At 48.0% G+C, this 27831-nt stretch overlaps 1 protein-coding gene across 2 annotated transcripts; it reads left to right on the top strand.

Moving 5' to 3' along the window:
* Positions 1 to 226: 226 nt before the first annotated feature.
* PIP4K2B (phosphatidylinositol-5-phosphate 4-kinase type 2 beta) lies at positions 227 to 26551 on the top strand. Of its 2 annotated transcripts, XR_002138079.3 has the most exons (11): positions 227 to 538; positions 10015 to 10112; positions 13385 to 13481; positions 15833 to 15985; positions 16861 to 17007; positions 18049 to 18087; positions 18593 to 18706; positions 20961 to 21219; positions 21687 to 21790; positions 22436 to 23964; positions 24049 to 26551. XR_002138079.3 is itself a non-coding variant. In XM_019740652.3 (10 exons), the coding sequence occupies exons 1-10, from the start codon at positions 380 to 382 to the stop codon at positions 22514 to 22516; spliced, it is 1251 nt and encodes a 416-aa protein (XP_019596211.2). In that variant the 5' UTR covers positions 227 to 379; the 3' UTR covers positions 22517 to 26551. The 2 variants fall into 2 exon arrangements, 1 of the variants encoding a protein (XP_019596211.2); XM_019740652.3 differs by having other exon boundaries at positions 22436 to 26551.
* Positions 26552 to 27831: the final 1280 nt, after the last annotated feature.

Genomic DNA, 27831 nt, shown 5'->3' with positions numbered 1-27831 from the left:
TGAAGCTCGCGGAGGCCGGCCGGGTTCTTGTTAGGCCCGGGGAGGAGGGGCGGGCGGGGCAGCCGCTGCCTCCCCGGGATCGGCCGTACCACCCCGGGAGGGAGGATAGGTCCTAGTGACTGCAGGGCGGTGGTACAGCTCAGGGGCGGGGTACGGAGCGGGCCGGCCAGCTCCCTGGGGGCGGGGCGGGGAGGGCGGAGCGTTGGGCGGACGGAACCACCGGGGCGGGGTGGGGAGGTAACGGGACGGGCGCGACCATGGCGCGGTGAGGGAGCGGAGGTGGGGATCGGTCCCGGGGAGGCCTGGGGCCGCTGGCTTGTGCGCCTTCTCGGCCGCCCCCCCTTTCGCCGCCGCCGCCGCCGCCGCCGCCGCCCCGGGCATGTCGTCCAACTGCACCAGCACCACGGCGGTGGCGGTGGCGCCGCTGAGCGCCAGCAAGACCAAGACCAAGAAGAAGCATTTCGTGTGCCAGAAAGTGAAGCTATTCCGGGCCAGCGAGCCGATCCTCAGCGTCCTGATGTGGGGGGTGAACCACACGGTAACCAGCTCCCCCGCGCGCTCCCACGCCCCCTGCCGCCCCCGGCCCTCGCCTCACGGGCCCTGCCAGGGATGCCTGCAACACCTCTCCAAACCACTTGCACGCCCACCCGACCCTTGCACGCCGTCCTGGCCGGTGTGCAGTCTCAGCGCCCCGCGAGGCCTGGTGTCTCCGTGGTATGCTGTCGCCGCCTCCCCTTCCCTCCAGCCCCTCTGGCTTCCCGCGTCTGGTATGCTCGCTTCGGGCCGCCCCTGGAACTCAGAGGCAAGGCCTGGGTGCCGTGGAATCGCTTTCATCCTCTCCACTTCTCACCTCACCCTGTTTGTAGCATGTGTTTTACCCCTTGTTCCTTAGAACCCACTGCCAGCTAACTGACCAGTTGACAGGGAAAGCATTGGCCTGCCTGATTATGCCCCTATTTCTGGTCATTTGGTTGGTGTGACTCCTCAAAGTTTACCACCCTCCACACCTGCCTACCCCGACTATGGAAATCATCCCTGGGTTTCTTTTTTTCCTTCTTAAACAAGATGTATCAACTGGAGAAGCACAGGCTTGTTTGAACCACAGACATTTTACCAAGGTCTTCCTGGGTTAGGGAGACTAGAGAATGTAACCATTTCAGAGAAGGTGAGGCCTGATTGTAAAGACTATTCTTAGTAGAAATAATGTGTCTTCCTGCATTCTCCTGTGTCACAGACATTGACTTCTCATTTGTTCAGCTTCCTATTGTATGGTCATGAAGGGTGTGATAAAGGATGGTGATTAAGATGAGAGATCCCCTGGATCCTTAGGGTGCTTTGAGATTGTCCAATAGCCCCAGTCAGGAAGTTGGAGCCGGACAGTGTTTGAGCTGTTCACTTGGTTTATGTCCTGTTTGTTTAGGGTCTTTCTTCTTCCTCTTGCAGCCACTTACTCCTTGCATTCTGACCCTTTCATTGTTAAGTCCCTACGCCAGGAATGAGCATAGGAAGTAAAAGGACTTGAAAGACCCAACTTCACCAACTAAAAGTTTGAAATGAGGAAGGTGAATCTAATGACGTGGATTTCCCGTGGATTTCGGTTATTTAGTTTCCCTGACTTTTCTGAGCATTTAAAATTGCCAGTAAGACCAGATGATGACAGAAGGCCTCGGGGCCAGCAACGGTTTTTTTTTTTGCTTTGATAGAGGAGCCTTTGGCTGGAGATTGATGAACTGTAGTCTGAGCCAAGGTTTTAGATCTTCACATCTAATACAGAAAAGCACTTGTGTATGGTGAGGTCTTTGTTGTTGATGTTTTTTGGTCTTGGGCAGGTTACTGTTTTCAGTACTGAGGTGAGGGTCCTGGCCAGGGTAGGGAGTACACTGGTTTAATGCCCAGATCTTTGGGAGCTGCTTCTGGCCAATCGTTCAGCAGAGTTTGTTCCTCCTGGTTCCTGCTGCCTCAGGGGTCATTTGACAACATTACAAAGGAAACTGGGTCATCAAAATGTGAACCCTGTGTCCCTGCCTAGAAGTCAGCCCTTGATTTTGTTCTGCATCCTGCTTCTCACTAGAAAGCATCCTGTCTCTGCAGAGAACTGGTGGAAGTCTGAGAATCAGGAATATTACAGCTAGCAATAAGGGAACTTGGGTCCCTTATTTTATACCTGAAGAAATGGAGGCCCCGGGTGGAAGATTAGCTCGCCTATGGTCACATCAAAAGATTCAGCTCATTGTCCAGCATTATGTGCTTTGTTGGCCATTCGTGGTGCTTGAGAGGCAGGTCTCATTTTCTTTGCCTCCTGTTCTTTGTCCTAGCCTCTCACTCAAGTGCCAGGACAGTTGGGAATTATAGTCTTGTTAGAGAACCTACCTCGATGTATGCTCAAGTGTGTGTGCCTGTGCATGCCAGTTCTTGGGAGTGTGTGTGGTACTTGGTTTTCTGCTGGGCAGGTTATCCGGCTGCCCAGATGTGGGCATCAGGTGGGAGCCTCTGTATGGCAGATGAACAGGTATCTGTGATTCCTACTCTGTTGGACTAGGCAATCAGTCTCTTTCTTTGCTAACTTTAAGAAAATTTGTTTGAGGGCTAGCTGGTAAGTCACTGATTTTCAGTTAGAACTTAATGGGTGAACATAATGAGTGAGCACCTCAGGGGAAATGCTCTGGACAGGCCAAGCTTCAGGGGTCAGTTATTCCCAAGTTTTATTGCTTCAACTGAGCCTGAAATAAGTCTAGTGTTTAAAGGTCCCCATCTGGGAAATGGAGGCATCTCCCCAGAAGAAGTTTGTAAAATCTTGCAATTCACTAGAGGGTCAGGACCACATTGTTCTTGGTGGATTGCTAGCCTTTCTTGGAGATTACCTTACTTCAGAAGCCCACTTTTGCAACTTTTTGCAATCTAAGGTTTCGGATACTACCTTTTCTTTGTTTCTTTAGTTTCTCACCCATTTAGGCATTTAGGCCATGATGGTCTATGGCTGATGGTGTATGAGATATAAAGGATGGATATGTCTTTATCTACAGTAAAATTAGTTACTCTCTCAGGAGGTGGTTGGTTACTTCTAGGTGGGAAAAGAGAGGCCTTTGAGCTCAGTGTTGTAACATGAGCTGCTCTCCTGGACAGGGATGCAACCCACAGACTTGGTGGAGGAAGACTGTGTAGGAAACAGGGAGAAGAATCAGAAGACTTTGGAGCTGTCAGGGGAGAACTCATAAAGCGAAGAAACCAGTGTTTCAGTGGGTGAAAACATTTCAGAGGGTCTGGAGTTAGGGAAGAGATGGCTTCAGAGAGTGGCAGACCAGAGTGGAGACCAGAGGAGGCAGACTTGGTTTGATAACCAGTTGGCCATTTTAGCAACCAGGTATGTGTGAAGGTTCACCCAGGTAATCAGGAGGAATAGGAGCAGCTGATGGTAACTATGGTTAACCATTTGGGAAGCTGCCAGGCGTGTTCTTCAAAGCGACTGCACGTTTTACATTTCCACCAGCCATGTGTGGGGGTTCCAGTTTCTCCACATCCTTGGCAACACTTGTTATTATCTGTCTTTTTCATTATAGTCGTCTTAGTGGGTGTGAAGTGTTCTCTCATTGTGATTTTGATTTGTGTTTCCTTGGTAACTAATGATGTTGAGCATCTTTTCATATATGTATTGGCCATGTCCGTATTTTCATTGAAGAAATGTGTATTAGTATAATTTGCCCATTTTTAAAAAACTTTTTTTGCCTGTTTTTTTAATTGGGTTATTTCTCTTTATTATTGAGTTGTAAGAGTACCTTATATATTCTGGATACAAGTGCCTTATTAGATATATGATTTGCAAATTTTTTATCTCATTCTTTGTTTTGTCTTTTTCACTTGATGGTTTCTTCTGAAGCTCAAATTTTTAATTTTGATAAAGTCCAATTTATCTGTTTTCCTTGGTTATTTGTGCTTTTGGTGTCATATCTAAGAAGGCTTTGCCTAACCCCAAGGTCATGAAGATCTTTTTCCTATATTTTCTTCTAAGAAAAACTTAATAGTTTTAGCTCTTACATTTAGGTTTGTAATCCATTTTGAGTTAATTTTTGTGTATGGTGCGAGAAACAGATTCATTCTTAAAGCTGTTCATTTCTCTGCCACATTCCAACCCCATTCTGTCCATGTATTTTCTTTGCTTAATGCAGACCCAGAACCTCTTTTACCTGATTTTTTTCTCTTGCCCTGCTTCTTTATAAACCATTAGTAAATTTTTCTGCTCTAGTGAGGCCTTTGATGAATTTGTCCTTTAGCAGGCCTTCCCACCTCATAGAGAACAGTGGGACTCAAACAGAAGGAGAAGAAAAACCAAGGTATAAAATGGAGGAATAAATCCAGGGATGAATTTGTTGGCATCTGTGGCTCTCTGGTCTTGCCTTTCCTTCTCTGGAGTTTCAGGTCTTGCTTGGAACTCCTTGGTATTGAGAATATGGTTCCCCAACCCATCATGTTTTCTGATGGTGGTAGGTAACAAATGATTGTCAGTAGTGGCCCATCCATTGCAGAGTCATCCACACAACTCTGGGACATGTCAGGAAGCCTGCATGCCCAACCCATGCCTCCTAGATAACAATTCCAATGAAGGTCACACAGGGAAGTGGAGGCTTCTGGAATCAGAAGTTCACTAGACTAGAACTGGTGGCTGAATTTTCATCTCCAGTAGGATCAGCATAGAGTGAACTCCGCTTCTAAGTTGTTCCTCATTCAGCTTGGTTAGCCTCCTCATTATATATGCTAATGGCTTATGGAGTTAATCATGTGGATAATCCAAAAACCACTTAGATGATATGAGATACAACAGACTTACCATCTTACTATGTTGTATTTAGCATGATATTCAAATGAGTTTGCATTCCACAAGTGCACTTCTGCTGAAGGTGAAAGGTTGGCCCAGAAATGTGATAGATAGTAAAGGAGATAGCATATTTTCCTGAAGCATTGCTTTAGGCATGACCTTCCATGCTCCAAGACTTTTAGTCACTCCCCTTTGTCTACCAAATAAAGTTTATCCTCTCACTGGTATTTAAGATTCTTTACAGTCTGGTTATAACCTCGATAGTTAACCTTAATTTCCTTTCCCATCCTCCAGACTGTGAAACTTTGCCATGGTCACCCTGGCAAACCATGGTCACCCTAGCTTTGCTCTCTTTTTCTTTTTCTTTTTTTTTTCAAATTTAAGTTCTCTGGTTTTTTTGTTTTGTTTTGTTTTTAATTGGGGAATATTGGGTAACAGTGTTGTTTCTCCAGGACCCATCAGCTCCAAGTCATTGTCCTTCAATCTAGCTGTGAAGGGCACAGCTTAGCTCCAAGTCCAGTTGCCATTTTTTAATCTTTAGTTGCAGGGGACGCAGCCCACCATCCCATGCGAGAATTGAACCGGCAACCTTGTTGTTGAGAGCTCACGCTCTAACCAACTAAGCTATCCAGCCACCCCTCCGTCAGCTCTGGAAGCTTGTTGTCTTCAATCTAGTTGTGGAGGGCGCAGCTCACTGGCCCATGTGGGAATCGAACCAGCACCAACTGAGCCATCCATCCGCCCCCTTTTTTCTTTATCCTGTTAGCCCATCTTCAGTCCCCTTTTCTAGTCATTAATCCCTCCATCCAACATTTGTTGTACAACTATTATGTGCCGGTTGTGCTAGGGACATAAAAAATGGGCAAAATAGTCTCTTCCTTTATAGGGGCTCACAACCTAGTGGACAAATTAAACATGTAAACAAATAATTACCAAGTGAATGTGATATTTAGGATATAAAGATGCACAGAGGAATGAGCAATTAATTCATCCTGGGGAAAACAGAGACTCTTGCAGAGGAAGTGTCAGCCAGATCTTGGATGATTCTCTTAGCTTTATCCCTTCTTCTATTCTTTTTTTTATTTTTTATTAAAGTTTATTGGGGTGACAATTGTTAGTAAAGTTACATAGATTTCAGGTGTGCAGTTCTGTATTACATCATCTATAAATCCCATTGTGTGTTCACCACCCAGAGTCAGTTCCTTCTTCTATTCTTGCTGCTACAGTCTGTTACCTGAACTATTGTAATGGCCCCATAAATGGTCTTGCCTTTTCTGATCCTTACTTGATTTTGTTTCCAGAGTTACCATCTGTATCACCCGCCTGATCATGTGAATTCCCAGACTTGAACCTGAGAGGACTTCCCATTGCCTTCATAGTCGAGTCCAAATTTATCATATAGTGATCAAACTTAAGTTCAAATCCAGGCTCGGCCCCTTATTATTAGAATAGCTTTGGAGTACTGATTTTTCTCCCTGGGCTTCATTTTCCTTTTCTATAAAATGTGCACAACACTTTCCTTGCAGATTTTTAGGATAGAGGCAAGGGAAGGAAAACACTACCTTAGTCAAGGTAGCTAGCCGTAAGAACAGTATGAAGAACCCAAGTGATGGCACCAGACAGACCTGGGAGCAAGTCCTGACTCTGCACGTATTGTCTGTGTGACCTTGAGCAAGGTACCCTGAACCTCTTTTGCAAAATCAGATTAATAATACTTTATGTTACTATTAAGTATTAGAAATAATAGCAGAGAACAAAATATATATGATATTGTGATACATGTGATATATAACATATAATGACATAAAGCACCAGCCGTTTATAGGCATTCAGTAAATAGAAATAGCTATTATTTATTAATTGATAGTATGGTGGGCTGTGTACCTGTCTTTCCTGTATTATCTCCCTCTGCTTCTTAGTACCTCTGTCCTACTCTGCCACCCTACAGACTCCCCTCCCCCAATACCTAAAATGGGCAGTACTTTCACAAGTCTGAGCCGTGGTTCTGACTCTTCCCATGGCCTGGGATTGCCTTCCTCTTTTTTATTTTATTTTATTCGTCTGTCTAGCTGTCTATTTAGAACTACCCTCCTAGGCCTTCCTCACATTATTTCTCTGTGGCTTCCTCTAGCAACCAACTCTCTCACTCCCACTCCCAGTCAGAAGCAATCATTTCTTGATCTGTTTTTCCATCTCCCTTTATTCATAACTCTGTAGCACTCATCACATTGTATTAGTTATTTGTTGTCTGTCTTCCCAGCTAAACAGAGACCATGTCTTTTCATTTTTTGAATCCCCAGCTTCTGGCACAGTACTACTCAATACTTTGAGTAGAAGCAAACTGAATAGAAGTTTGGCCGAGTCTGAGTCAGATCAGGAAAGATCGTAAATGCGAGGCTAAGGAATTAAAACTTTACCCTGAGGTTTATGAGGAGCCATGGAAGATTTTTAAGCAAGGGCGTAACATGATCTTGTAGATTCTTCCAGTGTCAAATGCTCTTGGCAATACCAGGAGGGGCATCAGGTGCCCTGTTTCTACCCTGATGTGTGAGGACGCAGTCTGACGCTCTGACCATACTAAACTCACCCTTCTCTGAAGCTCGGCTCTTCTGGATGTCCCTGTCCTTATGTTCTCACTTACTTGTAGCCCCTTGACTTCAAGTTTCACTGTATCATGGGTTTGTCTCATCTCCCTGTTCAGAGGATAAGCCTCCTACTTTTGTGCGCGTGCCCCCTCCTCCCTAACGAAATGAAGCATGTAGTAGGTATTTCAGCAAATGCTTCTTCAATTGAAATTGAATAGGACTCTGTGGATATAAAATTTAGCACAACTAAAAAAAAATGGTACAGTTAATCCCTTGAGTGAATCATCTCCATGTGGTCCGGTGGAATGAGGGGTGAGTGTACATAGTTCAGATCTATGGAATGCTCACCAATATATCATCTCAGTTAGAAATGTCCTGCTCTTGGGTTGTATAGTCAAGAATAGAGAGAAAGTGAGAACTGAAAACCAACCAACTTATCACCATTCAAATTATGCTACACTAAGAGTTACACGGGATTAATGACTAGAGCGTTTCTAAATCACTCCTGTTGGAATACTTCATCCTGGCTAAGGGGCAATTGACCCCTCTCAAGCACATGTGTTAGTCTTTGTAGTTCTGCCAGTACCCCTGGCCTTGGCACTGAGTTTGGATATTAGACTAACCCAGAATCAATTAGTAGCAGATACTAGAACGTTTTGGTATAAAACCATACTCGTCGAGTCAGTTGTATGTTCTCTCTAGCATGACGGTATGAGCTAGAAAATGCAGAATTACATAAGAGCCATGAACTTCTTCCTTAACTCTCAGAGCCAAGTTTAAATGCCAGGAAAAAGGAAGTGGGACAGCTACCATGAATTGTTTCTGTTGGCAGAAAAACAAGGAAGTGGAATGGTTTCCTCCATAGGCACACACTTAACAATCAGGTTCCCTTGTGAGCACCCCCTGGAATGGGAACTGGTGTGGCGTGCGTTTGTGTGGGTGTGCTTGTGTGTGTGTGGTCTTGTAGCCAGTGGCGGGCATCACAGACCTGGATGCTGGGAATTTTAAGTGTACAGTTTGATGCATTTAGACAAATGTGTATTTTCCCGTGTAATTATCACCCCACACAACATAGAACATTTCTATCACCCTAGAATCACACCTCTCTTGTCCCTTTGCAGTTAACTCTCCCCAACCCAACCCAGGCAACCTAGTGGATTTCTGTCACTATAGATTCTTGTTCTAGAATTTCATATAAATGGAATCATACAGGATGTATTCTTGTACCTATGCCAGTCAGTTTTTCCCACCAATGTATTGAGTCTCTGCTCTACTGTCCACTGATAATACTGCCCTTCCCACTCCCCATATACTTCTGTGCCTTCCTTAATTTCCCCATGAGTCAGCTGGGTTCTTCACCAACTCTAGGAAGGTATCCCCAGCCCAGTTACTGCATTAACTTGTACTTCCTCCATCTTCTGACATTTCTAAATAAAAAAGGTTTGGAACATAAAAGGGGCAGTAAATTAAATGCCATTTTCCCCCATTTATGCTCCTAGAGGAGTCCTAATGACTCTAGGTTATTCCCTCGCTGCCACATGGGGCCTCATTGAGATAATAGGATTTGCAAGGAAATTATCTGGGAGACACAAGGCTGTGCCCTCCCTCCCCCCATCCATTAAGGCAAGACTAAGGTTTCCTCTGTAAATCCCGAATGCACTAATGGTAACTGGGTTGAGGGTCAAATGTCAAATACTCTGCTGTGATGGGAGAGGACATCTGTGGCTAATTAGACCACTAATTGGCAAACTGGGGATGGGGAAGCACAGGATTTGCCTTTTCAGCACTGCACCAATGGGAAGCCCGCCCCTTGTCCAGGCTCCAGCTCCCTGAAGGGGGATGAAAGACAATGATGTTTGTTTGCAGTGAGGGCAAAGCACCCGACCCCGTCTCCCCCAGGTCAGCATTAAGGCAGGACACAGCTTTAGGAACGGGCCCTGCATTAAACAGGAGAGTAATAAGAGTGAGCTGGTTGCCAGATGTCTACCTCTTCTGCTCACTTTAAATTTAAGCCTTTACTTTGGAGATGAGTTACATACCCAGCTCTTTTCCTGCCCCAGGCTGATTTCTTGCATGACCCACAATTTGTGCAAAGATGTTCAAAGCTCTCAATATCCATGTAGGTTGGGTGACATTTATTCATTTGATCCGTTTATCATTGCATTTGACAAGTATTTATATAGTACCTGCCATATGCAAATCATGGGGCTAAGTACCATGGAGCCCCAGAGATCAGTTAGATGATCTTTGCTGACAAAGATCAGTAATACGGTCTTGCCTATGCATTAACTACAATATGTGGGAGGCTGTGAAATGGCCAAAAGATGGACACAAACCGTGTTTCAGGAATTCTAAGATGGGAAAGAACATTTATGGTCTAGAGAGTCATGGAAAGCTTCATGGAGGAGGTGCCTTTTTGAGCTGGACCTTATCAAGCGGGAGAATCTCAAAAGGTGGAGATGAGGTTGGGAACTTATTTTAAGAGAAGAGCAGAAATTAAGACAGGAGGGAATTCATGGATGTGTTTTTGGTGAGACAGTAGCATCCACATTGTAGCATATTGTTTCTCTGAGGCTGGTGGCCTCCTGGCTGAGAACCTCACTTTCCCTTGCTTTGCAGATCAATGAGTTGAGCAATGTCCCTGTTCCTGTCATGCTAATGCCAGATGACTTCAAAGCATACAGCAAGATCAAGGTGGACAATCATCTCTTCAATAAGTAAGTTGCCTATTGAGTGGGCTCAGGTTTTGTGGGGCAGTCGTTTCCCTCAAGGCAGAGAGCTTCGGAAACCCTGCGCACGGTGGGGCCAAGCCAGCACCTGGCAGGGTGTAACAGCAACACCTGGATCACAGAGCTGAAAAACTTGCTAGAAAAATACATTCATTATGTGTCTCCCTGTTGTCTTGTCATCTCACTCCTTTATCAGCATACCGCCAGTGTCCCTCGGGGCATGTGGCTTGGCCCAGGGTGATTGATCTGTGGCCAGTTTAGGAAGAAGTGAGCTGCTCAGGAGCTGAGATACCTAGTATGAAGCTGACAACAGTGTCCCTATCTTGATCTTAGTTTGAGGCAAGACGATGCCCGCCATGTTCCTGGCCTGGGATGCAGCCAAGCCCTTTTCTCTCCAGCTGGTGTGTGAACAGGAGGCTGAGCATGGTGCCCGAGGGCGCCGTCCAAAGTAATTCTTCCCACTTTTGTTCATTGTGGCTTCTTGGATTAACACTGGTGTTTGAAGGTTGTCTCTGCCTTTGTTGGAGCAGCCATCTCACCTGACGTAGTTTGGGGCCTTCTCTAAGCCCTGTGGAGGCCTTGAGTTTATGAGTCACCCCAGGAACTCTTTGTTGCTCACACTCTCTTCCTTTCTGCATTTGAATCCTGGTTCTACTCTCCATTGTCCCACAGTCCCCACCACCTCACCAGCTGGGCTGTCACCCCACCAATCCCAGACTGTTAGCTGGGAGACGTTTGATTTGAAAATGTCCCTTGGTGGCCTCTCTGGCGTAGTAAGTAGTAACATCTTATTCTAGAAGCCATCTGTCTTCATAACTGCTGGCTACTAAAGTGGCCACCTGTATAGAAGAAAAACTCTCCTGTGTTTCTTCTCTACTTTCATGTTACTACCCTGTTTCACTTCATTTCTGACACCAGATGTGTGGGTTTTCCACACATCAAACAATCTTGTAGGACACCAGCTTGGTGTGCTACAGTTCAAGTTAGCGTCAGGTCCCACTGACAAAGGGCTCAGTCCCCCCACATGGCGCCTCCCAACTTCAGATGCCAGTTGCAAGTCCAGGTTGTCACCTGTGCTTTTGACTGACCTGCTATATAGATCAGAGGTTCCCATGACCCTTGGTTTCAATTAATTTGTTCCAGTGGTGCACAGAACTCAGGAAAACAGTTTACTTACTAGATTACTGGTTTATTATGAAAGATTACAACTCGGGAATAATCAGACGGAAGACATGCATAGGGCAAGGTATGGGGAAAAGGTGCGGAGCTTCCACGCCCTCTCCGGGTGCACCCCTGTCCTCAATCTGGAAGCTCCTGAACCCAGGCCTTTTGGATTTTTATGGAGGCTTCATTATGAAGGCATAATTGATTAAATAATTGGCCGTTGGTGATTGATTCAACCTCTAGTCCCTCTCCCCTCCCTGGGGCGTGGGACTGAAAGTTCCAACACTGTAATCCTGGTTGGTTCCCCTGACAACCAGCACCCATCCTTAGAGGCTTTCCAAAAGTCATCTCATTAACGTAAACTCAGGTGTTGGAAGGGACTTGTTATGAATAACGAAAGATACCATTATTGCTCTTATCACTTAGGAAACTCAAGGGTTTGAGGAACTCTATGGCAGAAACAGGGTGAAAACCAAATATACATTTCTTATTACATCACAGTGTCTCACCACCTGAGGAAGGAGAGGCAGCCCTTGGCTCAGAGGCAGGAAGGGAGTGTGTTCTGTCCCAGAGGTCAGGGCTTTGGAAGTGGGCCTTGCACCACTGCCCATTTCAGGGTCCGTGGCCTCTGACGTTCCACCACCTTAACATTTTGACCTATAGCAGCGCATTCAGTCTCTTATTTTCTTTTGTCTTACTCCTTTTGTCCTATCAACAACTGTCTACGTGCTAGTTGTTAGACTACAGTACTATTTTCTAGAACAGAGGGTACAATAAAGCAGACTAGGCCCCTGCCTTCATGAGAGCCACTACTATCTGTCTATTTTTTAAGTTTTCCAATAAGACTTTATTTACAAAAACAGGTGGCTGGCCAGATTTGACCCATGGAAGCCACTGCTTTTTATTTCCTTGAAATCGATCATCCTGGAGGAGTCAGGGACATATTTCTGAAAGGGAGTTCCGAAACAGGGTGATTTGGAAGAGGCATCACTTCAAGGATTCTGTCCCTTCCAGGGAGCCTGTGGATTGAGTAAGGAGTGGGAAGGGTGGAGTTTGGTGCCAACAAACGAGGCTTCATGTAAAATGGGATCCCAGTTAATTGACTAAGGATCTCTTCAATCTAAAGTGCCCTCCTCCTGGGTGGCTGGATGGCTCAGTTGATTAGAGTGTGAGCTCTGAACAACAGGGTTGCCGGTTCGATTCCCACATGGGCCAGTGAGCTGCACCCTCCACAACTAGATTGAAGACAGCGAGCTGCCACTGAGCTGCCGGAGGGGTGGCTGGATGGCTCAGTTGGTTTAGAGCGCGAGCTCTCAACAACAAGGTTGCTGGTTCAATTCCCCGCATGGGATGGTGGGCTGTGCCCCCTGCAACTAAAGATTGAAAACGGCAACTGGACTTGGAGCTGAGCTGCGCCCGCCACAGCTATTCACGGCTAGATTGAAGGACAATGACTTGGAGCTGATGGGCCCTGGAGAAACACACTGTTCCCCAATATTCCCCAATGAAATTTATTAAAAAATCAAGTGCCCTCCTCCTCCATTCCAGTGGAAGCCAAGGGCAGGGCTTCCTGGATATAACCAGGATGTTTTGATGGGCACATCCCCAGAGGAGAGGGTCCCTTTGATGAAACAGGCCTTTCCCTTTAGCAGTCATACGGACATTCACCTCACAGCGACTGTTCACAAGCAGCCACCAACTGTAGTTAGGATGGTGCTTGTGGAGTGAGGCCTACACTCAGGCTCACTTCTCGGCAGGTGAGGTTTTCCCTTTAGTGTAAATGTTATTGAAAGATAACATACACTCAGAAAAAGTACACAAATCATGAGTATACAGCTAGATTAATTTTTACAAAGTGAACACAAAGGATGTAAAGGTTTTAAATTTTTACATGGTCAGAGTCACCTGGAGAGTTTGTTAAAAATGAAGATTTCCAGATTCACCTCCAGAATTTCTGGGGCCTAGAAACTGACATTTTAAGCACTGCAGATGGTTCAGATCCCAGTGATCTGTGGACCACAGTGTGAGAAGTTCAGATGTAAGAATTAAGATGAGCAAGAGACCTTCACAAAGACATTTCTTGTGTTTTTCCCTAGGGAGAACCTCCCCAGCCGCTTTAAGTTTAAGGAGTACTGCCCCATGGTGTTCCGAAATCTCCGGGAGAGGTTTGGGATTGATGATCAGGATTACCAGGTACGGCTGTCTTTGCAAAGTCAGACGGGGTAGGGAGTGGAGTGGGGTTGGAAGCCACAGGACGAGCAGAGAAAAAAGTGTCTACTGTTCCTTGTACTGTGTCTTCCTGTCATGTTTCTCTCTAGCCCAGGCAGTCTTCTCGTGGTGGTGGGCTCTCGGAGGGGCTCTTAGACATGCTTCTGGTGATGCCTTCCTGATAGGCTCAGGCTCCTCTCCCTGGGGAGGGAGAGCAGTGGGAGGGAGAGGTCTATGGAAGCTGCTTCATTTTAGTCTGACATTTCCGGTCTAGGCTGAAGAACCCTTCTCCTTCATAGTTTGACTTAAAAGAGAGAGAATTGTTGCCAGCAGGAGATGAGGCCTCTTAAAGCAGATAAGACAGATTAGAAAAGGAAGACGTCAAAGGGTAGTGTAACCTCTTGCCAGGTATGAGTTCCACCTCCTAACTTGTCCCCGGTTCTGAGGTTACCCGCTTCAGGGGGTGATATTGTCATAGAGGCCTTTGGCCTATTGGGAGGAATCAATCCCAGTATCAGGGACATTATAGTCTGACTCAGTCTATAGTTTCTGTTACTTCTCCACCTGGTGGTGAAGGCGACAGAATCCTCCACTTCATTTTTGTAGCAGTAAGAAATACAGCTGACTTTCACTTGTCTATGGGGAAAAAAGGAATGTATAGTCTAGTGAAATCTAAAATGGATGCCCCATCTTTTAAAACACAAATTCCTCCAGCCCACTCCCAGTAAGCCTTTCACAAGAAGCAGATGGGCCTCGGGTGAGTGGCCCTCCCCTCTCCCCACTCTGGAGGGCCTCCTGCAAAGATGTGTGTCCTGCAGAGGACGGTGAGGGCGTGTGAGAAGCGGAGATGCCAGGAACTTAGACATCAGGAATGTCTATGTAAGAGGTGCGGGGAGGTCCCTCCAGCCCCTCTGTTAGGACCGAATCCCAAACCACATCATGACCTGATTGGAGCCTGGGGCATTCTGAACACTTTTCATTATTCCAACCCCAGTTGCTCAGACATCTTCCTTCCACTGCAGCTCCTTCGCTCCCCGTGGCCATCTAACCACGTCCTGTCAGCGTCTGCATTTTTGCTCTAAAAGCCCTATGGGCAAATGATTGTGCTCAAGCTGAAATACGGGCAGGGAGGATGGTGTTCAGGGAGGAGACTCAGTACTCATGGACTGTCCGTGATTTAGAGAATCAGAAAATGCTGCCAGGAAATAAGGCAGGGATAGAACTAGGCCTCCCAATGAGGCTTGAGGCCTATAAATCTTCCTGATAGAAGGACCAGGCTGGGCGAGAGAGGCCCTCAGTCATGCAGCCTACTCAGCATTTCTGCATTGGGACACCCTGTTTTAGGGGGTGCTTCTTTAGTGTAGAAAGCCCCTCACCACTTCAGACTTTAGTTTCCCCCATGAAGGTGGTGCTCCTTCCTCCCCCAGCATCTCATGAGGAGGCATTAGGTGAAGGTAAACAGTAGGGTCCTAGGTAAGAGATGAGACAAAGGCTTGGAGAGAAGGTGTTTCTGAGAGCAGATCGCCACATGTGTTTTCTTGGCAATAGGGACAGCTGGGATCTCCCTCTCTGCCTTGCCTCCCAAAGGTCTCCTCTGGGCATCTGCTTGATGAACACGTCCCTTTGGTTGACTCACACCTTCCCCTGCCCCTCCTCTTGAGGCTTCTACTGCTCTCTGATCCTAATGGGAATGGGGCCTTGAGTAAGAGCAGGGATAGAACCAGAAAGGCTCCCCAGAACTGCCTCAGAGCCCTGCACAGACAAGCAGGAGTTTGAGGTGCGGGGAGAGGTGTTGGACAGAGAGGTGAGGACCAACTTCCTGCTTCGGGAAGGGTTTTCCAGCGTCAGCGTACATACAGGTAAAGAGATGATCATGTCCATTGCTTCTTTATGCTAGACTGTGAATATTACTTCAGCTTTGTCTTTGTCACCCCAAGGAATTGGGAAAGTCATCTTAGTCTGCCTCCTTTTGTTCCAGGTGAGGAAACTCAGGAGTAGAGAAGTTAAATGGCTCACCCAAGGGTCATATGACATGTGAGTGGCAGGATTAGAACCCAGTTCCCTAACATCTGAGGTAGCTGCCTGGGATCAGAAGGAAAGGAAATGTTTCACAGTAAATCCTCTTTCCATCCCAGTCAAGGATTAGGAACAACTCTTGTCACTCTTAAGGAAGACTTTTGGGAGAGATCTGAACTTCCCATGAGAAAGGGGTGGGTAAGGTCCCATCTATCTCAGCGTTATTGGCTTTAGATCAATCTGGCCCATAACCAAAGACTCAGAGTAAAAGAGTCCTGTTCCCCTCCTGAGACCAGCCCGCTTTTGTCTTGGTCCATCAGAATTCTGTGACACGCAGCGCCCCTATCAACAGTGACAGCCAGGGCCGATGTGGCACACGTTTCCTCACTACGTATGACCGGCGTTTTGTCATCAAGACTGTGTCAAGTGAGGATGTGGCCGAAATGCACAACATCTTAAAGAAGTACCACCAGGTATGGTGAGTCCGGAGCATGGACAGTAGAGGGTGGATTGGACAAGGGAGAAGGGAGCCCCTGGCGGAGTTTCCTAGAAAGGCACTGGTCTTGTGGCAATGGCCAAAGCCTCCTGATAACTAAGCACTTGGCCCTTCCCCGGTACCGTGTTTCTGTGAGGAGAAATGCCTACTTGAAAAAATGAAAAGGATAAACGAAGGCATGTTACTGACTCAGTCCTAGTTGAACAGCTGTTTCTTGTCAGAGTTAGGAAGTTTTCACACTCTGACACCTGCCTCATTTCTTCTAAAAGAGGTCCAGTCAGCTTCTGTTCCCATTCCTACTCCCCACTCATATGGAACCCGTCCAGGAGAGAGAACCAGGGAGTGCAGTGGCACCATCTGAGTGCCTGCCCCAAGCCTTTTGGATCTTCAAGGAAAGCTGGCTTCTCTCTAGGGCACCTGAGAAATGTTGAAAGGGACTTCTGGTCTTTTTGGGAGTTACCCCAGCAGAAAACCCTGGGGCACGACGTGGGCAAAGCTTTCGGTGTGGGACCGTTCTGTTTTCCCAGACAGCTGGATCACAACTCTGCCTCTGCAGCCCCTCTCTGCCCTGCGGCTTTCCCATTTCAGGCCACAGAGGAGATAGATGCAAGGCCCAGATCAGTGATTCTCCTGTGATGGAATCCCAACAGTGTGAAACCAGAGGGGCTCCTCAGCACTGCCTGCAACTGTGCCAGTTGAGGGCAGGGGTGGTAGTTGCTTGTTGTAAGTCTAAGAAACCCCGTGACTTCACAGAACCCAATTTAGAATCCCAGGCAGGGAGTGTTTCAGCCTGGGGAGAGTCCTGTCCATCCTGGCACCTTCATATGCTTCTTAGCCTTCCCTCTTTTGCAGTTCATAGTGGAGTGTCATGGCAACACCCTTTTGCCCCAGTTCTTGGGCATGTACCGCCTGACCGTGGATGGCGTAGAAACCTACATGGTGGTCACCAGGAATGTGTTCAGCCATCGGCTCACTGTACACCGCAAGTATGACCTCAAGGTAAAGGGCTCTGTGTTTCCCAGGTCTGTGGCTGTCCTCTCCCTGAGGCTTGGAGGGGCCGTGACTCCAACTGCCATTGCCACATAGTGAGAAAGCCAGAGCATGTGTTTGGCACGGACAGCTGCCTCTGGAGTTGATAGGCCTAATTCCTGTGGGCCAAAGGCTGTTTGAAGTCCAGGCGTCAGTGACAAGAGGTTATTTAAGCCCCTAATGTACCATATTTATGTAACAATTGCTGTTCAACTCCTGTCAGTTGAACACACCAAGGGCAGCAGTAGGGGGACAGGCCAGGCCGTGTTGGCGCACACACTCTGGCATCTGGCCAGGCCCCGTGGACTGAGCACAGTGCTTTTCTAGACACCAAAAAGAACACACTTGTGCCTGTGAACCACTGCGTTGTTAGTCTTAAGCTGACTTCCTGACTTCTGTCACCTCACGCCACTGTCCCTCTCTGCTGCAGCTCCACGATTGTCCGTCCATTCCTGCAGTGCTGTGCTCTCCTCCCCAGGATCTCACATAGGCTGCCTAGACCCTTCCCTCCCTGCCCTTTTCTCCACGTTCACCTTCCCACACCTAATTATTCCTTCTTACCCTTCTGAGCTCAGCTCAAATATCACTTCTTCCAGGAAGCAGGCCTGGGCCACTGCCCCTTTCCAATCCAGGCCCCTCCCCTGTGCCACATGCCCCAGAATGCCCTGTCTCCTCCCCTGTACCACTTAGCGTCGTTGTGATTAATGGATTAATTAATTGCATAACTGCTGCTTAATGCCTGTCTCCCCTGTTAGAAGGAAAGTTCCCTAAGGGCAGGGACTGCGTCTCTTGGTACAGTCCTGTTTCCTGAGCATGTGTGTATCCATAGTCAGGGCTCTGTAAACAGTCTGTGACAGAGGAAGTGAACAAGTTGCTGCCTCCTGGCCCCTCTAGGATTCTAACCAGCCAGTTCCGTTCACCTGCTGCCTCTCCCCAAAGACCGGTGCATGTTTTCTCACTCAACGGAGTTTACCTCAGATGGACTTCTCCTGATGGCTCTTATCCTTGCAGGGTTCTACTGTTGCCAGAGAAGCGAGTGACAAGGAGAAGGTATGCTGGCACCAGTGCTGATCAAATAATGGAATGGGTCGCTTGGAATGTGAAACACCTATCGGCCATCCTGTCCCTTCTTCCATCGTAGCCCCTAGCCCACTTCCCAGACATGTAGTCTGCCAGTACCCTGTCACTAAGCCTGTCCTCGGCCACAGCCTTGGCCTTGGTCTCCAACCTTTTACCCCTGCCCTTGCTGGGTTCCTCATAGTCCTGGAGGGCTGGTAGTTTCCGTCTCAAGGTCCAGCCTGAAATCGGCGAGTAGCTGCCTGAGCCCTGAGGTAGTCCGGGCTCTGCAGGAAGGCGTGCTTTCGTCAGTCCTTACATTTGCCGTCACTGCCTGCCCGAAGCCCAGGACTGTTAGCCTCCTGTGCTGAGCTGTGGATTTGGCAGATTGATCATCTGTGCTCTAAAGCCCTTCCCCTTTCTGTGCCATCACCCCCAGCAGGACTCCTTGTGGTGAATGAATCAGGCCACCCAGCTAACACTGCTATTACTCTCCCAGGCCAAGGACTTGCCAACATTTAAAGACAACGACTTCCTCAACGAAGGGCAGAAGCTGCATGTGGGAGAGGAGAGTAAAAAGAACTTCCTGGAAAAACTGAAACGGGATGTAGAGGTACTTACTAATGCTCATTTTCACCTTGGTTCAGCAAGCCCCTTCTTGTTCCCAGATCAGGAGCCTCTTTAACCTTGAGAAAAATTCAATTCACTGTTTTCCAAGAGTGTAGACAAAAGAAAGGGTGGAGATTTGAGCAGTGTGCGTAGTTAGTTATTTGCATCTAAAGCTAGTGCACATGAACCTTCTATTTGGGAGGACACAGTTTGTCCCAGTAGAACCTTGGTGACTCAGTATTGAATACTTTCTCTCATCTTTTCACTAATCTGCTCCAATACCTTTTTTTTTGAAGATTTTATTGGGGAAGGGGAACAGGACTTTATTGGGAAACAGTGTGTACTTCCAGGACTTTTTCCAAGTCAAGTTGTTGTCCTTTCAACCTTAGTTGTGGGGGGCGCAGCTGAGCTCCAGGTCCAGTTGCAGGGGGCGCAGCCCACCATCCCTTGCAGGAGTCGAACCGGCAACCTTGTGGTTGAGAGGACATGCTCCAACCAACTGAGCCATCCGGGAGGCAGCTCAGCTCAAGGTGGCGTGTTCAAGTTGCAGGGGGTAGAGCCCACCATCCCTTGCAGGACTCGAGGAGTTGAACCGGCAACCTTGTGGTTGAGAGCCCACTGGCCCATGTGGGAATCGAACCGGCAGCCTTCGGAGTTAGGAGCATGGAGCTATAACCGCCTGAGCCACCAGCCCAGCCCCGCTCCAATACCTTTTTTAACTCCCCTTCAAACTTCCTTTTTGGTGGTCCCCATAGTGGAGGGGGCATCTGGCCATCAGAGCAACAGGAAACAGCTAGTGAGCTCTACCTACATGCCCGTTTACTGGCTCTGATTCTCCACTTACCTAGTAACCTTCTGTTTGGAATGGGACTTCCTGTGGAGAAGCTCCTCCAGGGAGGACACGTGCTAAATAGTGAATGTGATATCTGGGCCACTTGATAACTCAGTGCCTCCTTCTATTTAAATAGATTAGGAGCCTGCTCATTAAAACCAAACCCTATAAACTTTTTTTAAAAGTTTTACTTTTTTGTGGTAAAATATGCGTAACAAAATTTACCGTTTTAAACCATTTTTTAGTGTACATTTCAGTGGCATTAAGTACATTCACATTGTTGTGCAACCATCACCACCATCCTTCTTCAGAACCTTTTCGTCTTCCTAAACTCTGTACCCATTAAACACAAATTCCCCATTCCCCCTTCTCTCTACCCCTGACAACCACCATTCTTTCTGTCTCAATGAAATTGATTACTCTAGGACCCTCATATGAGTGGAAGCATACAGTATTTGTCCTTTATGTCTGGCTTATTTAACTTACTGTAATGTCTTGAAGGTTCATCCATGTTGTAGCATGTGTCAAAATGGCCTTTTTAAGGCTGACTAATATTCCATTGTGTACATATACCATGTTTTGTTAACCCATTCATCCTCCAATGGACAGTTGGTGTATTAGTTAAGATTCTCCAGAGAAACAGAACCAACAAGGTGTAGATAGGTAAATTGGTTGATAGATAGATAGTTGTTTATTATAAGGAATTGGCTCACACAGTTATGGAGGCTGGCAAGTCCCAAGATCTGCAGTTGGCAAGCTGTAGACCCAGGAGAGCTAATAGCAGAGTTTCAGTCCGGAGGCCGGTAGGCTCGAGACCCAGAAAGAGCAGATGTTCCAGTCCGCATCTGAAGGCAGGAAAAAACTGATGTTCCAGCTCAGAGGTAGGCAGGCAGGGTGAGTTACCTTTTCCTCACAAGGAGGATCCGCCTTATTCTTCTACTCAGGCTGATTGGAACTGATTGTTTGAGGCTCAGCCACACGAGGGAGGGCCATCTGCTTTATTCACTTTACCTATTCAAAGGTTAATTTCATCCATAAACGCCCTCACAGGCACACTCGGAATAATATTTGACCAAGTGTCTGGGCACAGATTGTATGGCCGTCCCTCTTTCTGCAGTGCTTGTTCTACCTTTCCTCCTGCCGCTCTGCCTGCCTGACTCCTCTTCACCCATCAGGCTCAGTCTCAACCGTCTCCTCAGGGTGGCCACTGCTCTGGACGCCCGCAGCCCCTTGCCCTTGTAGAATGACTTTCTTCCCCATTAGACGCTGAGCTCATTTAGGGCAAAAACTCTGATGTCTTATTCTCTGTTGTGTTTCAGAATTGGAGAACTGAGTTGAAAGGAACACCTTTTCTGCCCTTTCCACATGCTACTGGGATGTCCCGTCTAACCTCTTCCTTCCATCTCTCCTTCCCCACCTCCCCTAGTTTCTGGCCCAGCTAAAGATCATGGACTACAGCCTGCTGGTGGGCATTCACGATGTGGACCGGGCAGAGCAGGAGGAGATGGAGGTGGAGGAGCGGGCAGAGGACGAGGAGTGTGAGAATGACGGGCTGGGCGGCAACCTGCTCTGCTCCTACGGCACGCCTCCGGACAGCCCTGGCAACCTCCTCAGCTTTCCCCGGTTCTTCGGTCCTGGGGAATTTGATCCCTCTGTTGATGTCTATGCCATGAAAAGTCATGAAAGTAAGTGGGAGCCTGTGCCTGCCCTGCCCACCTCTGGCCCATTATTTAGATGTCCCAGTGGGTGTCTGGACCTCCACCTCATTAATTGCTGGCTTTGGCTTCTTTCTACCTCTAAGCTCTCATATTGGGGCACCACCAGTAACTCTGCCTCCTGGGCCCTGCGGTCCTTCTCTGTTAGGCCTTTCTTCACCTCTCTGCTTGTCCTGGATACCTGAGGCATGGTCCTCTGATTCATGGGATGGACAAAACCTTATGAATACTGTGATGTCATCCCCACAGGGGAGCTGTGAAGATCAAATAAGAGCTATGAAAGCTCCTAAGAAGGACTCTATTAGTCATTCCTTTTGTCAGATTCGAGATCATAAGGATGGATCTGGATCTTACGTCTGAAGGGTTATGGACCTAGCTGCTTTCTGCTCTTCTCCCTTTCACCTCTTCTTCCTTTCCTGCTTCCCCTCCCCATTCAGATGCCCCCAAGAAGGAGGTCTATTTCATGGCCATCATTGATATCCTTACTCCGTATGATGCTAAGAAGAAAGCTGCACATGCTGCCAAAACGGTGAAACATGGGGTGAGTTCTCCCTATCTCCGTCCAGACCCAGTGGGTGGGCCCTCAGATCCCCAGGGAGGGTGGTCTCTGGCCTCCTGCTTGAAGGAGACATTCTCCCGCCCCCCTCTCCCAGAGCAGGGAACGGGAAGAGCAGCCTGCCTGTTTGCTTGGTGTTCTCTCTCTGCCATCTACACCCCACCCCGGGGTAATACGCCCAACTTGTTTTTCCCTTTGTTCTCTGGCCCTCAGGACTCCGAGCCTGCTGGCGTCTTTCCCCAGGGCTGCTAGGCACGTTGTGCGTCTTGTTGACCTCCAGTAATAGCTTTGTTTACATGCTCACACTGCTCCCCAGGGGCCCATGTCCCCATGGGCTTAAAGCTGCTGTTCTCCAGACAGCGGCCCCCACAGATCGGAGTCTCGTGGCTACTCCCCACAGCTTGTCCCTACGTTAGTGGGTGCAGCCCTGGGGTTGTGAGTCAGAGGAGGGGGCCAGGGCAATTCTGAGGCATGGCCACCACTTCTTGAGGTGGCCTTCCCAGTCTCGGGTGTCGTATCCAGATCTAGTGTAGATCCAGAGGCGCCTGAATACCCAGGCCCCTCGCAGGTGCAGCCTCCTGATGAGGGTCAAGGAGCTGGACCTGAATTGGCCTCTGTGTTGTATTATAGGCAGGGGCTGAGATCTCGACTGTGAACCCTGAGCAGTACTCTAAACGTTTCAACGAGTTCATGTCCAACATCCTGACGTAGTGACCTTCTACCTTCAGCCGGAGCCAGAGAGCAAGATGTGGGGTCGGGGATCGGAAGGGGAAGAGGGTGTATTTGGGCTAGATGGGAGGGGTGGGAGCGGAGTTGGGGGTCGGGGAGGGCTTTAGCAGTGAGACTGCAGCCTGTGACACTGAAAGGGACTTGCTGGGGAGGAGGGGATGTGCTGTGTGTGTACGTGTTCACAGGATGTAGCCTCACCTGTTTATTCTTGATTTTTATCCCCCATTTGACCCAGGTTAAAAGGGGGTTTCCTGTGTTACCTTATAACCTTTTAAGATACCTTGGGGCTAGAGGTGACTGTGGGTTTATTTGGGTTTTGTTTCTGAAATTTCATTGCTCCAGGTTTGTTATTTATAACGATGTATATCATCACCCTGTCCACCTTCCATGTCCCTGCCCTGAGTTCCCCTCAATGAAAGAGGCACCCCATAGACCCAGCCAGAGCCCTCTCAGAGCCAGGTGCTCTGGTGCCAGAGAGGAGGTCAGACGCCTCAGCCCTGCTGCGTTTGACCTTGTCTGGATTAAGTCTTTAATATTATGAAGTACTGTGCACAACTTCCTTCACCTTTCCTCCTTGGATCCCAATGATTCTACCATCTGAATGCTGTCCTCCTGAAGGAACACTCCAGACCAACATCAGTCATCTTGCATCAGAAACAAAGATCTCAGAGGGAGTACATTCGTCCTCATGGGATTGTAAGGGGTCGGGGTTGCTGATGGGCTCTCGGACAGCTGGTTCTCAGAGAACCCTCCAGTCATCACTCAAGCCCCTGGGCGCTCTCGGCCCCTGAAGATCAGATGTCCTCTCTCTAAAGCCTGTGTCAAGAGAAACGAGAGGGGACCCTGTGCTTAAATGGTTATTTCTCTCTTAAACCCCAGAGGCTGATGAGTATCAAATGACAGTTTGTGACCTCCATCTACTTACTTCCTTCTGACTTTCTCCTAGGTACCCTCACTTGTAGGTGAGCCTTTAACTGGGGGTAGATCCCAGGCACCTGGGGTGCTCCTTACAGAGACTCCTCTTCTAGCCCCAGGGTTACCATGTAGGTAATCGGACTCCCTGTGCCTATGATTTGTCACCTGGATGTTATGGCCAGCAGGGAGTGATGACCCTCACCTTGGAGAGTGGCTCCCAAGCCTGAGTTTGTCACTTGAGGATGTTACCCAGGAAATCCAATTTGGAGGCTTGATGTGGGGTTGGACCTAGTCCCCGCCTTGGAGCTGTTTTTCCTTGAGGCCCCTCTCTAGACTTAGCAGATCTGCCACCCACAGGCTTCCTCAGGAGTGGCACCCTGCAGCTTCCTTCAGAATCTCCACCCACCTTCTGAGCCTTGCTACCCAGGCCTCAGAATTGAGCTGTGTGTTGTTCTGTGATGACATCAGTGCAGTCTGATCCGGCTAGGAAAGAAAACGGCCCTGCGCTAGGGGAGGTACGTTCCTATATCTTCTTACCCCCTCCCCAAGAAATGGGGATTTGGAATGAGAGCTGGTAAAACATGTAGATAACCCCACAGATGCGAAGAAAGTTTGTGGAAACATCTTGAATATGGATGGATTGGTTTCCTGTGGCTCCCTCCAAACCTGACCAAGCTGGGCTTCTGGAGCAGGAATCAGCACCGTCTCTGTGCCCTATCTGCAGCATTTATGTCAAGAAGGAATGGCGACAGCATTCTTGAACTTCTCTGGGGCTGCCAGGACCCTTCTGCAAGAGGCAGACAGGGGTTCAACAACTGCCTGGCCCCAGCAAGGGGCCATAGGTAGCTCTGAACCACAGCAGTAAGACCATGAAGTGACTTGGGGAAGAATTTGGAACCAAGTGGCTCATGGAGGAAAACAATTTTGACTTAGGAAAGGATTATATAGGAATAATGTTTGGAGTTGATTTCCCCACCTCCTAATCAAGAATGAAAATTTGGATCTGCTCCTGGTTGGGCCCAGCAACTCCAGAGCTTGGCGGGCAGCCCTCCGGCAGCTCCACAGCCTCAGGCTCCTACCGGCTTCCTGCATTTGGTCTGATCATGTTGCCATAACGTGTATGCACCATGTAACACAATCCTATCAGTTAAAGATGAGCTACCAGGTATCTAACTTCTTTAACATTGAGTTTTTGTGGAGTTTTCTTTTTCTTTTTTCTTTTTTTTTTTTGTATATTGTTTACATTTTTGAGAGGTAGAACCTGTTTCAAATGCTCTTTTTGTGTTTCTGACAGTATTGTTGATTGGGTCTGAATATTCGAGCTGTGGTTTGGTGGATTTTAGATTTTTTTAAAAGGTCATTCTCTGTGCTATCTTCAAAGCCTTGGGTTTTGCCCTCGAATTCTTTTTAGCATTCAAATGTTTAAAAACTATTTATCTTGGTTTATACAAGTTTTCTTTCTCTCCTTTTTGTAATGATGAAGATACTATATTTGGTGTGCAGTCTGAATGTAGAGAAAGTGAACTGATCCCCACATTTCTGTCTGCCCCCACTTTTCCCCCCCGAATCCCATCATTCCCTTTCTGGGCAGTAGAAAGTATCTAAGGGGAAGTAACTGCCCTCAATCTAAATCTTTGGAGCCAGGAAGGTCAACAGCCTTCCGGTATCCCAGAATAATTTTGGGTCTCCTAAGAACAAAGGTATAATAGGACATGGCTGATGGGTGAGGTCTGGAGGTGGATGAGGGCAGGATTCCTCTCCCATGCCCTCCATCCACCCCCTAACCAGTCATGGCTTCTCCCGTTACCCCCTCTTCTGAAAGTCTACACCTAAGAAGCTATAGGCTCCCAGGTCTCCTAGCCAAAGTGCAGGGCTCTCTGAAAACTCCACTTAGACCACTAGAGAAGGCCTCTGGCCCTTGTTCCTGTTACTGAATCACTGAGTCTCGTCCCCCCAGTGCAAGCTCCTTCCCTGCCCCCCGGGGGCCGGGGGGGGCGGCGGCTAGGGAACAGGGCTGGGAAGCCAGCAGTTCCAGGAGCACAGGCTGAAGCCGTGTTCTCTCCCCGTACCTAGCTCAGGGGTTACCGGTCTGTGGCAGGTGCCACAAGTCGCCCCTGTGGCTGTTCTCAGTGGCGCTCCCTAAATTCCCACCACAGGCAGCTCTTCCTCCCCTCCCTCTTCCTACTTCACTTGTTTCTCTTGCCTGTGCTTTAGGCCTCAAACAGGCACCTGGTAGTACTCAGGGCTTGGGACTACAGACTCCTGCCCTAGTGAGCTCCTCGTCACGGTCTGCCGGGGCCTACCCTGGGGAGATGGACCAAAGACCCAGGACTTTTCTCAGTAGCCAATGCCATCCCCCAATTGTCTTTTTACCAGTTCAAGTTGGGAGAGAGAAGAAACTTCAGCACTCCCCAGCATTTGAGCTACTCAAGTGTTAGGGGCCGAAGGGAGTGTTGAAACAAACCCTTAGAGCTCTGGCCTTAGACCTGTGGCTCCCCCAAGTCTAGGACCTCACCTCTTGTAAAAATGGGGAGAGGGGTCCACTCTGAGCACAGGAATCAAAGGGAAAACAAATAACTGCCCCCAAATTTACCAGCCATCCGCAGGGGTCATTGACATGGCCCTAGCCTTCCTCTGAGAGGTGCCACTTATGAGAGTGCCTCCAAGGGAAGAGCAGAGTCAGCTCTCCCAGCAGGTTTTGCTGAGATCCTTTGGAGGCTGGAGAAGAATCTTCCAGAGGACCCCCTTCCCCTTGCTCAGAGCCATTTTGTAAGGAAGTAGGAACCCACAACCTTTGAGAGAAGGCCTGATGCTGCTCAGCACACCCAAGCGTCAGGTCAGATCATTGTAATAAAAAAATGTGAAGTTTAGATTCAATTCTTGGGGGGAGCAGGATAAACTACCACCCTACCGTGTGTGTGTGACTTCTCCATTTCCCACTGCAGTTTCCATTTTTTAAATAGGAATTTTCAGCCCCCCGTGCTTGTCTAATGTCTGCTCCGAACAATTCGAGACCCTGTTACTGTTTTAAAATGCATGCGTGTTAAGATGAATCTCCAACCCAAGGAAAATAAAACTTAAAAAGCTTTGTGTATACATTGAGTCCTTTGGAAATGAGCCTTTTATTTTTTTCAGAACTAAAAGGTTTTGGTCCAAGTTTTAGAGGCTGCTAAATCTGTATGGCTTGAGTTTGGAGAAAGACAATGACTGGTCACCCACTTTCAGATGTGGTTAATAAGCAGTGGTTAAGAGCAAGGCACTGGAGCTGGTGTGTCAGCTGTCATTACCATGCACGCTGAGAAATGGACAAACCACCCAGCCCTCACTTCTCCAGCTGTGGAGAACCAACACTGGCCAGGGGCCACACCTGCCACACCGCTCTCCCTTGACTAACTGTGGCTGACTTTAAACATGTCATCTCCATACCTCAGGTTCTCCATCTAGACTCTGAACTTAAAATCTAGTGGTTCTCGAGGTGGGGTCCCAGACCAGCAGTGTCAGCAGCACCCGTGAATCAAACATAAATTCTCGGGTCCCTCAGGTCTGAATCAAACATTCTAACAACCCCTCCAAGTGATTCTCATAGAGGCTAAAATTTGGGAACCACTGTGCTATACAAACTTCCTACTTGCTTATTAGGGAATCTACTACAGGCTGCCAAGGGGAATCACTCAGGCGGTTAGAGCTCCATGCGCCTAACTCCGAAGGCTGCCGGTTTGATTCCCACATGGGCCAGTGGGCTGTCAACCACAAGGTTGCCAGTTCATTCCCTCGAGTCCCACAAGGGATGGTGGGCTCCACCCCCTGCAACTAAGATTGAACACGGCACCTTGAGCTGAGCGGTCCCGGATGGCCAGTTGGTTGGAGTGTGTCCTCTCAACCACAAGGTTGCCGGTTCGACTCCCGCAAGGGATGGTGGGCTGTGCCCCCTGCAACTAGCAACGGCAACTGGACCTGGAGCTGAGCTGCGCCCTCCACAACTAAGACTGAAAGGACAACAACTTGACTTGGAAAAAATAAAAAGTCCTGGAAGTACACACTGTTCCCCAATAAAGTCCTGTTCCCCTTCCCCAATAAAAATATTTTTTTTTTTAAAAAAAAAGGCCAATTAAGTCAGAATCTTGAGGAATGGGATCAAAATACCTGTTTTAGAAGCTCCCCAGGTGGCTAATGTGCAGCCGAGGTTAAGAAACACTGATCTACAAGGGTACTATTACTTGTGAGTACTTAGCCAAATGTCTACCTGAAACGGAAAGATTAAGGGTTTTCCAGTTGTTGAGTGAAAAGGCTTCTAGGCTTTGAAGTCAAATGGAACCACTTGGTAAAGTGGCCATGAGCAAATGATTTAACTGTGCTTAAGGATAACATCAGCGACCTTAAGT

The sequence above is a fragment of the Rhinolophus sinicus genome, chromosome 12, assembly GCF_057876585.1.
Source record: "Rhinolophus sinicus isolate RSI-liver-muscle chromosome 12, RSI-T2T, whole genome shotgun sequence".
Classification (NCBI taxonomy): Eukaryota; Metazoa; Chordata; class Mammalia; order Chiroptera; family Rhinolophidae; genus Rhinolophus; species Rhinolophus sinicus.
Note: the sequence above shows the minus strand (reverse complement) of the source record. Positions and strands in the feature narration are given on the sequence as shown.

Coding starts and splice junctions, on each gene's coding strand:
- PIP4K2B (XM_019740652.3), top strand. CDS start 380: ATGTCGTCCAACTGCACCAGCACCACGGCGGTGGCGGTGGCGCCGCTG. Junction 539..10,014: donor TGTGGGGGGTGAACCACACG/GTAACCAGCTCC, acceptor CTTGCTTTGCAG/ATCAATGAGTTGAGCAATGT. Junction 17,008..18,048: donor ACCGCAAGTATGACCTCAAG/GTAAAGGGCTCT, acceptor TTATCCTTGCAG/GGTTCTACTGTTGCCAGAGA.